General features: G+C 41.6%; 1 protein-coding gene across 1 annotated transcript; it reads left to right on the forward strand.

Annotated features, from left to right (window-relative positions):
* Positions 1–10,632: 10,632 nt before the first annotated feature.
* Ccl21 (C-C motif chemokine ligand 21) lies at positions 10,633–11,752 on the forward strand. Its single transcript, XM_004632002.2, has 4 exons — positions 10,633–10,788; positions 10,889–11,009; positions 11,104–11,259; positions 11,337–11,752. The coding sequence occupies exons 1-4, from the start codon at positions 10,722–10,724 to the stop codon at positions 11,368–11,370; spliced, it is 378 nt and encodes a 125-aa protein (XP_004632059.1). The 5' UTR covers positions 10,633–10,721; the 3' UTR covers positions 11,371–11,752.
* Positions 11,753–14,556: the final 2,804 nt, after the last annotated feature.

Genomic DNA, 14,556 nt, shown 5'->3' on the forward strand with positions numbered 1-14,556 from the left:
AGTAGAGGTGGGGATTCCATGTCCATGCTAGGAAATGCCTCCTGGATCTAGGAAAGATGGACAAGGATAAGGCCAGAAGGGGCTGTGGGCACCATCAGACAGAAACACTATCTGACCCCCACCTCCAAAATGGCATATGTAAGGACAAGGGGGCAGCAGGAGTTTGGAGGTAAGAGAGGGCTTCTGGGATTTTAAGGGAGGAAGCAGCTTCCTTTACATATCCCTGCTTCTACACACTGTGCTGGACCAGAAAGCCTCCCCCTCAGGAAAGGCAGGTGGGACATCACTCCATCTTCCTTTGCCACAGAGCACCCCTACTCCCTCCCACAGATGCGCCCATCTGGAGTGTGAGATGGGAAGCAGACTCCGCCTGGGTGGCTCTCTCAACCCCACCTACCAAGTGCTCAGAATTACCTGGAGCCTGGTAAAAATACAGATTTTTTGGCTCTGTTCTGAGATTCTATTTAAGATGGTCTAGGGTAACGACTATAATTCTGTACTTTTTGTCTCATCCCTAAGACATCTCATTTTTTTACTTTTCAATTTTATTAGTATGTGTTTGTATTACATAATGATTGCACTCCTTGTGAAGAGTTAGGACATATACACAACATGTCCTAATTCCTTTTCCTTTCCTCCCTCCATTTTTTGATGCTTTCCCCCATTTGAACAAATTATATCCCCCTACCTCCTATTATGTATCTTTTATCTTTCTCTTCATTCATATTTTGAGTATGAGAAACCATGCAATATTTAAGCTTGTGTGTCTTTTTGAAGTGCTGGAGATCCAACTTGGGATCTCGCACTTTCTAGGCAGACACTTATGCCTCTGAGCTATCTCCCTGTCCCTAAGCTTGTGTGTCTTATTTCATTTAACATGGTCACAAGATGCATCCATTTTCCTGCAAGTGACTCAAGTTTCTCCTTCTTTATGCAGAGTCGTACTGCACTGTGTACAAATACCACATTGTCGTTACCCTTTCATCTGTCGATGGACATATAGGCTACTTCTAAGATTTAGCTGTTATGAGTTGTTTGGCTATTATCAGGGATATGCCTTATCACTGTGATGTGATGTTGTTAACTCTTTTGGGAAGATACCTAGGAAGGAAATAGCTGGGTCAAATGGAATGTTTAGTTTTAGTTTCTGGGGACTCTCCATACTGATTTCCATAGTGGTTGCACCAGTTTATAGTCCCACCACCAATATAGAAGGGTTTCTTTTTTCTTCACCAGTGTCCACTCTTATTTGACTTCTTGATGATGGTCATTCTTTCTGCAGTGAGATGGATACTCAGCGTTGTTTTAATATGAATCTCTTTGATACCTACCAATGTTGAACATTTTTCATGTATTTATTGGCCATCTGTACCTTTTCTTCTGGAGGTGAAATTGTCTATTCATTTCAGTTGCACATCTTTCAATTGTGTGGGGTTTTTTTGTACTTAGGACAGGGTGTACAGAGTGTACAGGGTCTCACTGCATAGATCGGACTCATAGTGATCCTCCTGTTTACAGCCTCCCAAATATTGGGATTACAGGCACCCATCACCACGCACAGTCTCACAGTTCTTTCTTGCTTTGCTTTATCTCTTTTTTGTTTTTTGCTTTTTTGAGACAGGGTCTTGTTATGTAGTTCAGGCTAACTTTGAATAGTGATCAAAGTGTGAATAGTGATCACTTTGAATAGTGAATAGTGTGAATAGTTGAATAGTGATCACATAGTGATCTTCCTTTGTCAGCCCCCAAAGTGCTAGGATTACAGGCATGTGCCACCATACCTGGTTCCTCATTTATTTGCAGGGGGTCCAAATTGTTTGAGTTCTCTATATTGTATATTTTTATACTACCAAACTCCCCAGGTGATTCTGAACTGTACTCAAGATTGAACACATTTCCATTCAATATGGCTCTGTTTTCATCTATCCATCCCCCAGACCCATGCTGTCCTGCCTTCTTAGAAAACTTCTGAGATACACTAATTACTGCTTTCTGTACCACCTTCACAGAAGCAGGTAGGGAGTTGAGGGAGCTGGGAATTTAAAACTTTCTGTGCCAGGCTCTGCCTTCAGACCAGGCAAAATGCCCAATATCTTATCTCCTAGTTTTTGCCCAGTTATGCTCCTGGAATACCAGCTGCTCACAGCAGAGACACTGTCCTTCTGGTTAGGATCTCAACCTATTGGAAAACCTCAGGGCCAAGGGCTCATTTATCTGTCCTCTAAGCCCCTCAAATTCTAGCCCTTCTCTTCTGTGGACACAGGGATAAAACACCATCTCTTCATTCCCATCCAACAGAATTCCATCTCTAACTCCTCAGCACCCTATCTTCCCCCAAAAGTAATACTCCTATTATGGCAGGGCAGCCAGTGGGAACTTGGGACTGTGCATCTTGATTGACATAGTAGTTCTCTAAGGACAGGCTTGCCATAGTCTCAGTCCCTTCTGAGCTATGGCAGGGTCCCCCACAGTATATATCAGAATATTTAAAGGGGCAGAATTTTGTTGAGGTAGACCCTTTTCAGATCAGTAGGCTAACCTCAGAAATACAGAATAAACATTTAAAAAAAGAAATACAGAATAAAAATTCCAGTAGCCCCACTCAGCAAAACTTTGCAAAGTTAGTTCCAAAAAGTTACAAATTGATGGTACAGTCATCAAGTAAATACCCTGAAATAGGACCACCAGAAAATAAACCCCAGCATGATTTTTCAGGATACGTATAATATTAGCCCTACTCCAGAAGTAAGCCTTAGATAAGACTGTCAGCCAGAATGGATGCATTTAGTACATTCATTGCAATACAGGATGGACATTTTGAATTATAAAATAACAATAGTCATATATAATTAAACATAAGTAATATTATTGGGGCTGGGGAGATGGCTCAGTAGAATAAGCAAGCACTTCCTTGGCAAGAACAAGGGCCTGAGTTCAATCCCTGGTTCTATAAATAGTAATAATAATTAATAATAATATTGGCATTAATACTTAAATAATATATGTTATAATTATTTATAAATACCCAGGCAGGAGTCTTTGCATGAGAGGTAAGTGCCTATGTAAATAGACAAACTTGAGACTTATTGCCCAATGACCAATCAGAGTACAGACACAACACACAAATAACACGGGTAACAGATGTGGTTGTGTCTAATATGAATCTTCATAATTCAATACATTGTGTGAAGTAAAGAATCATTTTCTGAATTTTGGTGCCTGCAATCTTTTATCCCTTTTGTAAGTCACTCTTAACAGTCATCATTTTTGTTGCTAGTTTGATCTTGTAAGTCTTCAATGATCATTAGATTTAATGGAAACTTTGTGGAGCCCAGCCTGCAAGAGGTTGTGACTTGGGTGAAGAATTCCTGGGATAAAATCACTGACAGCTGTGCTGCTGATGCACTACAAGCAAGACACATGGGCAAGAAGTGCTCATTCAAGGAGAGTTCTATTGCTGGACATGAGAGAGTGGGGCCAATGGTTCTATAGGAGTCGCAAGAAATTCAGGCTGGAATGTGGCATTTGGAGAGTTGTAACAACGTTACAGAAGGAGATGAAGTGACTATATTTGAATAAATGTAATTTTTTGTTCATGAATAAATGTAGATTGTTGTACATGAAAAAATAAGACATCCCCTGAAAATAAGCCCTGTTGCATCTCTTGGAGCAAAAATTAATATAAGAGCTGGTCTACTTTCTAGGGAATACAGAATGAGTAACCTCTTAAAGAGCAGATGAATTGAATTTCCAAAGATCCTACATTGCAATACTCAGAATATCTACTAGTCAATAAAAAACTACAAATCACAAAAAAAAACCAAACCCAGAAAGGTATAGCATATCCCATTCACAGAGGGAAAAAAAAATTTTCCAGGACCCATCCCTGATGATTTCCTGACAATATGCATAATAAATGAGGACTTTAAATTAGCTTTCTTAAATATACTCAAATAGCTAAAGGAAATGTTTGACAACTATAGGAAATCCTGGAAACAGGAAAATCTTGGCCAAGGGAAATTTGAAAAATAGTGTATGAAAAACTGAGACTATCAATAAAAAAATAGAAATCATTAAAAGAATGAACCAAACAGAAATTTTGGAACTGAAAATACATTACCTGAAATGAAGTTTTCACTAAGGGCTTTCAGAAGTAGATTTGAATAGGCAAAAGAAGGATCAGTACACCTGAAGAAAAGACAACTGTAATGATCAAGCCTGGAAAGTGAGGGGGAAATGATGAAAAAAGGAACAGAGCCTCTGAGACACCACCAAATGTACATCATCTCAAGAAGACAGAAGAGGAAAAGGCAGAAAAAAAGTTTAAAGAAATAATTTCTAAATGCATCCCAAATCTGATGAAAAGCACTGAATATACATAACCAAGAAGGTCATAAACAAGTGGAGAATCTCAGAGATTCCCACAAAGACTGATGATAGTCAAACTATCAAAATCCCAAGGCAAAGAAGAAATGTGAAAACAAAAAAGGAGGAACTCATTGCCTACAAGGGATTTTTTGGTAAGATTAACAGCTGATTTTAGAAAACACAAAGGCCAGAGAGTTGTTATATTTAAAGTCCTTAAAAGGGGAAAATTTTTTAAATAGAGTCCTTAAAAGGTGAAAAATATTGTCAAATAGCCTATTTTCAGCAAAACTATCTATTAAAAGTTAAAGAGAGGGCTGGGGAGATAGATAGCTCAGTAGAATAAGCGTTTGCCTGGCAAGTACAGGGTCCTGAGTTCAATCCCCGAAAAAGAGTTAAAGAGAAATAAGATATCTCCATATTAAAAAAAAAAAATGTGTTGAAGAGTTCATTACCAGTAGACTTGCCTATAAAAAAAGTGCTAAAGAGCTTTCACAATGAAACAGAAGGACAGTAAGTGGTAATTCATGACCATACAAAGAAATAAAGATCTCTAGTTCACTGAAAAAAAAAAAAAAAAAAAAGTTTGTGCTAAAATTGTTTGGACAATTAAATGTCAATATCTTGTTTAAAAAAAATCTGATTAAAGAAAATACAGAGTAAATATAAAAACTAGTATTATTGTAGTTCTGGTTTATAACTCCTCTTTTTTTCCTATATACTTGAAAAGGCAAATGCATAAAACACTAAATATAAATCAATGTTAGTGAGTGCTCAATGCATAAAATGTAATCTGTGATAACAATATGGAGAAGGGACTAAGGTGTACAGGGACAGTGTCTATATACTACAGAAGGGAAGTTGGTATTATTCAAACTAAATTAGCTTGGCATGGTGGTGCATGCCTATAATCCTACCATTAAGGAGGCTGAGGCAGGAAAATCACTTCAAGTTCAAGGCCAGCCAGGGCTACATAGTGAACTCAAAGCCAGACTGAGCTATACAGCAAGGCCATGTCTTGATAAATAAATAAATAAACCTAAATTAGGCTGTCATAAGGTTAAGATATTAATTCTAATCACCAAGGTAATCACTAGAAAAATAACTACAAAATGTACAAAAAGTGAAGAAAAAGGGAATCACAATAGTAAATTATCAAAAAATGAACTAAAGACATAATGGAAGAATTGAAGAACAAAAACAAAATAAAATGTACAGAAAACAAATGTTTAAGTGACAGAAATAATTACTCCCTTATTAGTAATAACTTTAAAACAAATTAAACTACTTAAAAGAAGACATTGGCAATATATGATTCATCTGTGTGCTACCTAGAAGATCTTTTGTATAAAAAGCCACAAAGAACTTAAAAGTAAAAAGAAGGGGCCAGGGAGATGACTCAGTGGAATAAGTGCTTCCCTGGCAAGCGCAAGGGCCTGAGTTCAATCTCCAGTTCCACCAAAAAAAAAAAAAAAAGTAAAACGGTAAGAAAAATATTCCTTGCAAATAGTAGTTGAAAGAGAGCTGAGTTCACTTTATTCATCTCAAACAAATAAATTTTTATTATTTATTCACTTATTTTAATGTATTTGGTACAGGGTCTCACTACATACCTTGGACTCGTAGTGATCCTCTGTTTTCAGCCTCCCCAGTGCTGGGGTTACAGGTGCGAGCCACCATGCCTGGACTCGGTCGGTGACTCAGCACACCCGGGGTGGGCCCACACTGCATGTAGGGCTGGGAATCAAACCCCCATCCCTGTGCTTGCTTAAGTAGGTGCTTAGTTCACTGAGCTATCTTGCCAGCACTCGAACAAATAAATTTTTAGAAAGTAAAAAAATGCAGCTCAGTAACTGAGCACTCAACTAGTATATACAGGCCTTGGTTCAACCTCCGGTACTGCCCACATACAAACATTTTCCAAAAAAATTACATAAGACAAAGGATATTATAGTTTATGAAAAGTATAATGCAGCAAGATGATAAAACAGTAATAAATATATAAAGTTGTCCCAAAACATATAATGCAAAAATTGACAGAACTAAAAAGAGTTCTTCAATAACAGCTGGAGACTTTAACACCCTATTTCACATTAAATAAAGAATAAAACAATCTGATAAAGATATATAAGGAAGTGGAGAACTTTAAAAACACTACAGGGATGGGGAGATAGTGTAGTGGTCTAAGCATCTCCCTGGCAAGTACAGCAGTGGGGAGGCTGGGACAGAAGGATCACTACAAGTCTGAGCTGTGTCATGAGACCCTGTACCAAATAAATAAATGATTTAAAAATTGTATGTATTTAGTACAGGGTCTACAGGGTCTCACTACACAGATCAGACTGGTAGTGATCCTCCTGTTTTCAGCCTCCCAAGCACTGGGATTACAGCATGCGCCACCACGCCTAGTCTCAATCGCTGTCTCAGCCCTGAGGGCGGGGCTGGCAAGGCATGCCAGGGATGGAACCCTGGTCCCTGCGTCTAGCCTAAGCAGGTGCTTTAGTCTGCTGAGCTATCTGGCCAGCCCTAAAAAGTAATTTTTTAAAAAACCACTACAAACTAATTATACCTAACAAACACAGACGATTTTGCCAAGAGCAGCAGAACACATATTCTTCTCAAGTGCACATGGAACATTCTCCCAAAGAGGCCAAGTGTTAAGATAACAAAATAAGTCTAAATTTTAAGACTAAAATTGTACAAAATATCTTTCCCAGTCCCAATGGAACAAAATCCAAATTCAGTACAGTTGAAACTAGAAAATTCATGAATATATGGACATTAACATGTTTTTAAACAACCAAAGAGTTATAGAGGGTATCCCAAGGGAAGCTAGAAAATAATTTGAGCCAGGCATGGTGGCACATATCTGTAATCCTAGCATTCAGGAGGCTGAAGCAGGAGGATCACTGCAAGTTCAAGGCCAACCTAGGCTACATAGTGACTTCAAGACCAGTGTGTACTACATAGCAAGACCCTGTCTCAAAAAAAGAAGAAAGAAAGAAAGAAAAAAGAAAAAAACTTAAGACAAATGAGAACAAAACATTAATGTAAACATTAATGTAAAATAATGTAATTTCCCTATGTAATTATACGGAAAAGAACACTGAAGGAAATTTATTTTTATAAGTGCCTGCATTAAAGAAGAAAGATCTTCAGATAGCTCAGCACATTAAAGTGTGTGCTTAGGCAAACACAGGGACCAGGGTTCTATCCCCTGCATGCCATGCTGACCACTTGTCCCCAGGGTGCGCTGAGACAGTTGATTCAGACTGGGTGTGGTGGCACATGCCTGTAATGTCAGCACTTGGGAGGCTGAAAATAAGAGAATCACTATGAGTCCAATCTATGTAGTAAGACCCTGTAGATCCTATACTAAATACATTTAAAAGAGAATACTATGAACAACTGTATTAAAATAAATTAAATAGCCTAGAAGAAATGGATAAATTCCAAAATTCACAAAGTATCAAAACTGACAAAAGAAATAGAAAATTTGAATATACAACAATTAAAACTGGGTATGATGGTGCACGCCTGTAATCCCAGCACTGGGGAAGCTGAAAACAGGAGGATCACTATGAGTCCGAGCTGTGTAACAACCAAATACATTTTTTAAAAAAGCATAGCTAACATGAGCATGGGACAAGACTAAAAATGGTTCCTTTTAAGATCAGGATCAAGACAAAGGAGGAATTAAGCAAGAAAAAGAAACAAAAGACATTCAAATTGTAAATTTGTCTATTCATATATGCTATTATTTTCCATGTAGAAAACACTAAGCACACCACATGGGTGCAGGCACAGTGACACACGCACACACATGTTCATCTTAGAATTAATAAATGAGAACCAGAAATGATGGCATAGTCCTGTAATCCCAGCTCTCAGGAGGCTGAAGCAAGAGGACCAAAGCAAGTTCAAGACCTACATAGTGAGTTCAAGCCTAAACTATATATTGAGATCCTGTCCCAAAAATGAAAAAGAAAGAAAAAAAAAACACTAATAAATGAATTCAGTAAAGTTTTAATATACAAACCAAAACACAAAAACCAGCTGGATACTTATATACAAGCAATGAACAATCCTAAAGGAAATTAAGAAAACAATTCCATTTTGATGACACCAAAAATAATACTTAGGAATAAATTTAACCAAATAGGTGTAAGATTTGTACACTAAAACTACAGTTCTTCCAGTTCCAGGTGCTTGGCAGCCGCAGTTTACAGTACAGTCATGGCCAAGTCCAAGAACCACACCATGCACAACCAGTCCCCAAAATGGCACAGAAATGGCATCAAGAAACCTCACTCACTGAGACTGGGCATGGTGGCACACGCCTGTAATCCCAGCTCTTGGGAGGCTGTAAACAGGCGGATCACTACAAGTTCGATCTAGTAGTGAGACCCTGAACACCTTATAGACCCTTCTCTAAAATACAGAAAAAAAAGAAAGAAAGGAAGGAAGGAAGGAAGGAAGGAAGGAAGGAAGGAAGGAAGCAAGGAAGGAAGGAAGGAAGGAAGCAAGGAAGCAAGGAAGCAAGGAAGCAAGGAAGGAAGCAAGGAAGGAAAGAAAGAAACCGCAGTCACAAAGATACAAATTTCTGAAGGGGGTAGATCCCAAGTTCCTTAGGAACACATGTTTTGCCAAGAAGTACAAGAAGGGCTTCAAAAAGATGCAAGCAAACAATGTCAAGGCCATGAGTGCACGTGCTGAGGCTATCAAGGCCCTTGTCAAGCCCAAGGAGGTCAAGCCCAGGATCATTCCAAAGGGAGTAAACTGCAGGCTCACTTGACTTGCCTATATTGCCCACCCCAAGCTTAGGAAGTATATCCATGCCTGCATTGCCAAGGGTCATAGGCTTTGCTGGCCAAAGGCCCAGGCTCCAGCCAAGGCCCAGGCTCCAGCTTCTGCTCCAGCCCAGACTTCCAAAGGTGTCAAGGCCCCCAAAGATGCGTAGGCCCCTGTGAAGGCTCCACAGTAAAAGGACTGGTGTAACCCTTGGGGTGCCATTTGTGGGGGGCTGGTGTCTTCATGTGCTCTTTCTACAAATAAATCTGAGGCAGGATTTAAAAAAAAACAAACTATAAAACATGACCAGAAGAAATTAAAGAAGACTTAAATAAATGGAAAGATGTCCTTTCTTCATGGATTAGAAAACTTAATATGATTGAGATGACAGTACTATCCAAAGTGATCCATAAATTTGGTGCAATGTCTATTTAAATCCCATAGAATTTTTTTTCCAGAAACAGTAAAAACCATTCTAAATTCAAATGAAAATTCAAGGAACCGCAAATAGCCAAAATAATCTTTAAAAAGAAGAACAAAGCTTACTAAAGCTACAGTAATCAAAAGTCTAGCCCTGACATAAGAAGAGAAAAATAGACCAGGGTAATAGAACAGAGCACTCAGGAATAAACCCTCACAAGGCAGGTAGTTATTTTCAACCATGACACTAAATCCATTTAAGAGGGGAGGAAACAGTCCTTTCCGCAAATAGTGCTAGGAAATCTAACTACCTTCACACAAAAGAAGTGGGGCCCTTACTTTAGTATGCGTTAAAGGCCTAAATATAAGAGCTAAAGCTATGAAGCCCTTAAAATAAAACATAGAGGAAACTTCTGCAGACCTGAATTTGGCAATGATTTCTTAAATATGACACTAAAAGTACAAGTAATGGGGGGTGGGTAAATTGGATTTCATCAAAATTTTAAAATTTTATGCATCAGAGGATACTACCAACAGGCTGAAAAGACAACCAGAAAATGAGAGGAAATATTTATAAATCATATAACTGAGAAGGGTCTTTTATTGTGGATGTATAAAGAACTCTTACAATTCATAATCAGATTTCTTGCCTGGTGTGTTGATACACAACAGTAATCCCAGCACTTGGTGGCTGAGGCAGGAGGATCACAGTGAGTTCAAGGCCAGCCTAGACTACATAGCAAGATCCTGTCTCAAAAACAACAGCAACAAAAATCAGATGTTCTGGAAGGAGAGGGATTGCACAGAACCTGAAGCAGAGTGAGGAAGCAATCATAGTGTTCCTGAGTCAAAGAGCCATCGCAGTGGCTGAACACAGAAAGAGAGGACTCACGAGTCCGCTGATATGAGGAGACACAGTCAGCCAGCCTGGGGATGGACTGGGTTTGTGTTTTCAGTCCTAGTGAGGCTGAGAGCCAGGACAGGGCCCAGAGCTCAGGAAGGAAGAGGAGGGGGGAGGAGGGAAGTGAAAGTGTCCAACTCCATAAATAGGCAGCGGGCCAGTCCCAGCCCACACACAGACCCCCAACTTGTGGCTGTCCATTTCAGCCACAGCTCTAGCCTCATCGTCATCCTCAACCACACCCATGGCTCAGGCGCTGGCTCTGAGGCTCCTAATCCTGGTCCTGGCCCTCTGCATCACCCAGATACAAGGTAGGAAGGAGGGAGGAGCCTTAGCTGGGGAAGGGGATTGGAGAGACCTGGGGAAGAGCTTATAAGCAATCCCTGGCTCCCTGCAAACCTTGCCCTGCAGGCAGTGATGGTGGAGCCCAGGACTGCTGCCTCAAGTACAGCCAAAGGAAGATTCCCTACAAGGTTATCCGCAGCTACAGGAAGCAAGAACCAAGCTTAGGCTGCCCCATCCCAGCTGTCCTGTGAGTGGGCATGGGGGGTGGGTACAGGTTGGTGGCTGAGCAGGAATGGGATGACGGGCATGACTGAGAAGGCTTATGAACTTCCAACCCCCAGGTTCTTGCCCAAGAAGCGCTCTCAGCCAGAGCTGTGTGCAGACCCTAAGGAAGCCTGGGTGCAGCAGCTGATGAAGCGTCTGGACAATCCGCCCATCCAGGGCCGCAGAAAGGACAAGTCTGGAAAGAAGGGGAAGGGCTCCAAAGGCTTCGAGAAGTAAGGGCACTGAAGGAACGGGGAGGGGTAGAGGGGAAGCTCAGTGAGCCCCTCACGCACCTATTCTGCTTTCGCAGGGCTGAGAAAACACAGAGCCCACGACGGCCATAGTTCAGTAACCAGCCTGGAGCCAGCCTTGCCGGAGCCTGGCACCCCAACCTGAGGGGCAAGAAGGTTAGAAGAAAGGAAAGATTCAGGAGCCCCAGAGCAGCCACCCCATGTTGGCCTTGTCCCCCGCCCCCTCTCCTGCTGCCACCATCCCATCTGCATTCCCTTCCCTGCCTTGCATGCTGAGCTGCCCGCAGAGCTAGTCCCAGAGAGGCAGAGGAAAGATAGTCTCCCAGGCTGTGTGAAAGGAGACAGCAGGACTGTCCCCTCCAGTTGGTCACCCAGGATCCAAGACATGATGCTGTTCCCCACTGCACCCATCTCTTCCTTATTAATGTGATTTATATCTAACTGAATAAAAAGCTATTCTAGCCTCCTACCCAAATACCTGGTCCTGTATGTTTGTGTCCACAGAGAAAAAAGTGTCACTGCAGAGGAGAGCAGGTCACATGCTCTGAGAGCCCAGCTAAGAACTGGTGGCAAACACTATGTTCCCTGCATAGAGAGATCCAGTTTCCTTCCCTCCTAAGTGTCTAGAACTCTGGATAGTTGCAGGGAGGGTGGTGGGTAGGGTGGGCCTTGATCTCTAAGGAATCTTTGCCATGGGCCTGGAAAGGACACACTTGCGCACACACACACACACACACACACACTCTCTCTCTCTCACCATGGCATTTCAGATCTTAGGGTCTCTGGAACCCCACAGAGACCCTTTTCCTGGATCCCAGGAGTGACAGCAAGTTCTAGATTCATTGGTTAACACAAACAAGCACAAGTTCTACTGAGACCTACCTAGGGCACATCTCCAAGCCTGGGAGGCCCCTGAGCTCTCATCCCCTCCAGAAACCAGGACAGGACTCCTGTCTACCCTTTTCAGCACAGTGCAGCCCCTCACCTCTCCCATGGATTAACAGGGATCTTGTGATACCTCGCTATTCCGATCTGGGATCCATGAGTCCCTTTTGGGAAAGCTTCCTCCTCTTCCCTTTCTTTCTCCTTTCTCCCCTGGCTGGGACCCAAAGCACTTGAGCTCTTTTAACCTCCAGAAGCCAAAGATCAAGTTTCCAGGGGCAAGTCTTTGGAAGCCCAGAATTGAAGCATAAATCAGCCTCCAGCTGTGCTCTCCTCCACCTCCTCTCCCTCAGCAGAAATACTCCTCTTCTTCCTTCTTCCCTAAGCAGAGAGAGGCAAAGCCATGGGATGGGACCAGGCAACGTAGGAAAGAGTGGGGACAGACCCAGGGAAACAAAAGGAAGGCAGGGACCTGAGCGGCTAAAGGAGGGTTTCCCATCCAGAGGCCTGCGTGTGCCTCAGCATTCACTACTCAAGTCAAATCATTCACATATCTGCTCCTGACTCCTCTCAGGGCCTGTGGAAAGAGAGCACCTCCCTACCTATCCTCGTGCATCACATGTGATCTTAGCCTACAAACTAGATGTGCAGGAAATATAGTATTTGGGGTGGGGTGGGGTTCAAGACAGAGTCTCACTATGTAGTTCAAGGCTGGCATCCAACTCACAATGTAGCCCATGCTGGCCTTAAACTTGTGGTGATCCTCCTGCCTCTGCCTCCCAAGTGCTGGGATTACAAGTGTGTACCACCATGCTTGACATAAATATAGCATTCTAAAATATTCTTTAAATAAACTTAATTACTACTCCAAACCCCTGCACTGGAGTACTGGTGAAAATTTCAACCTCAGGAACTCTCAGAGAACCCCATCTTCCAAAGGATATGTAAAGGTTGTGGAAATACCAAGAACCAGGGGGTGCTGCCTACTGCCCTCCAATCCCACACCATCACTGGACATCACCAGGGAGTGTTCTGACTCCCCTGGTCTCTGTGGGTTTGTCTCTTTGGACCTGTGGAAAATTGGAGACTTGGGAATTCAGATCTGAGTACTTCTGGGCTTGGACCTGACCTCTCCACCACAGCTCTCAAAGTCATCCACTCAGTCCTGTGACTTGCTTCATCACAGCCAGGCATTAGAGCCTAGTGCCATTTCTGACTTTGAAATCTTAAAGAATTCTCAGCCAGGCATGGTGGTGTACATCTGTAATCTCACTTATGAGGATGAGTCAGGAGGATCATTGCAAGTGCGAGAGCAGCCAGGGCTACAAAGTGAGCTTAAGGCCAGCCTGAGCTGCATAGCAAGACCCTGTCTCCAAAAGACAGGAAAGAAAGAAAGAAAGAAAGAAAGAAAGAAAGAAAGAAAGAAAGAAAGAAAGAAAGAAAGAAAGAAAGAAAGAAAGAAAGAAAATGGAAAGGAAAAGAAAAGAATTGTCTCTCTTTCCAGCACCTTCAGGGCATAATCTCATCCCCAGCTCTGGTATGACTTTTACAAAAGGCAGTAAGACCTTTGATATCTGAATGTTTGTTTGTACTCTCAGCCCTGCCAAAACCTTTGCCTGCTCTAAAAGAAGAGGAAAAACAGGCAGAACAAACAAAATTTCATGTTTACTAAATTATTCCACCACACTTGCATGCCTGGTATTTGCCTCAATCCTTGCTCTGAGTAGGCATGTACTATATTATTTATTTAGGCAAAATGGTGGTCACATTCCTTGTCCACCTTCATCTTTGACAGTGTTGTCCTGTTTTTTCTTCTTTCTGTAAATAATGTAAAAAGTCAAATACACATGCTCATGGCTTTTTTTTAAAAATCAGAATATGCCAAAATCTTATTCTGAACACCATTTTCTGTAATTTTTGACTCCTAAATTATTTCTTCCAGGACTTAGTGCCATACATCCAAAGGTATATATGTCTTTCTTTTAAATGTTACCAATTGATTTCCTGGGGCCAGGAAGATGGCTCAGTGGAATAAGTGCTTCCTTGGAAAGCGCAAGGGCCTGAGTTCAATCCCCGGTTCCGCAAAAAAAAAAAAAAAAAAACCAACTGATTTCCTACAATAAGAAGTGAAAATTTATCTGGGAATGGTGGCCCACACCTGGAATCCCTGCACTCAGGAGGCTGAAACAAGAAGATTGTGAGTTCAAGGGGAGCCTGGGCTAAATAGTGAGACCCTGTCTCAAATACACACACACATGCACACACGCAGAGCTAGAGAGAGAGAGAGAGAGAGAGAGACAGACAGACAGACAGACAGACAGACAGACAGACACAGACAGACAGACAGACAGACAGATAGACAAAGGAGAGAGACAGACAGAGAGACAGAGACACAGA

Source organism: Octodon degus, unplaced genomic scaffold, assembly GCF_000260255.1.
Source record: "Octodon degus isolate 3935 unplaced genomic scaffold, OctDeg1.0 scaffold00045, whole genome shotgun sequence".
Classification (NCBI taxonomy): Eukaryota; Metazoa; Chordata; class Mammalia; order Rodentia; family Octodontidae; genus Octodon; species Octodon degus.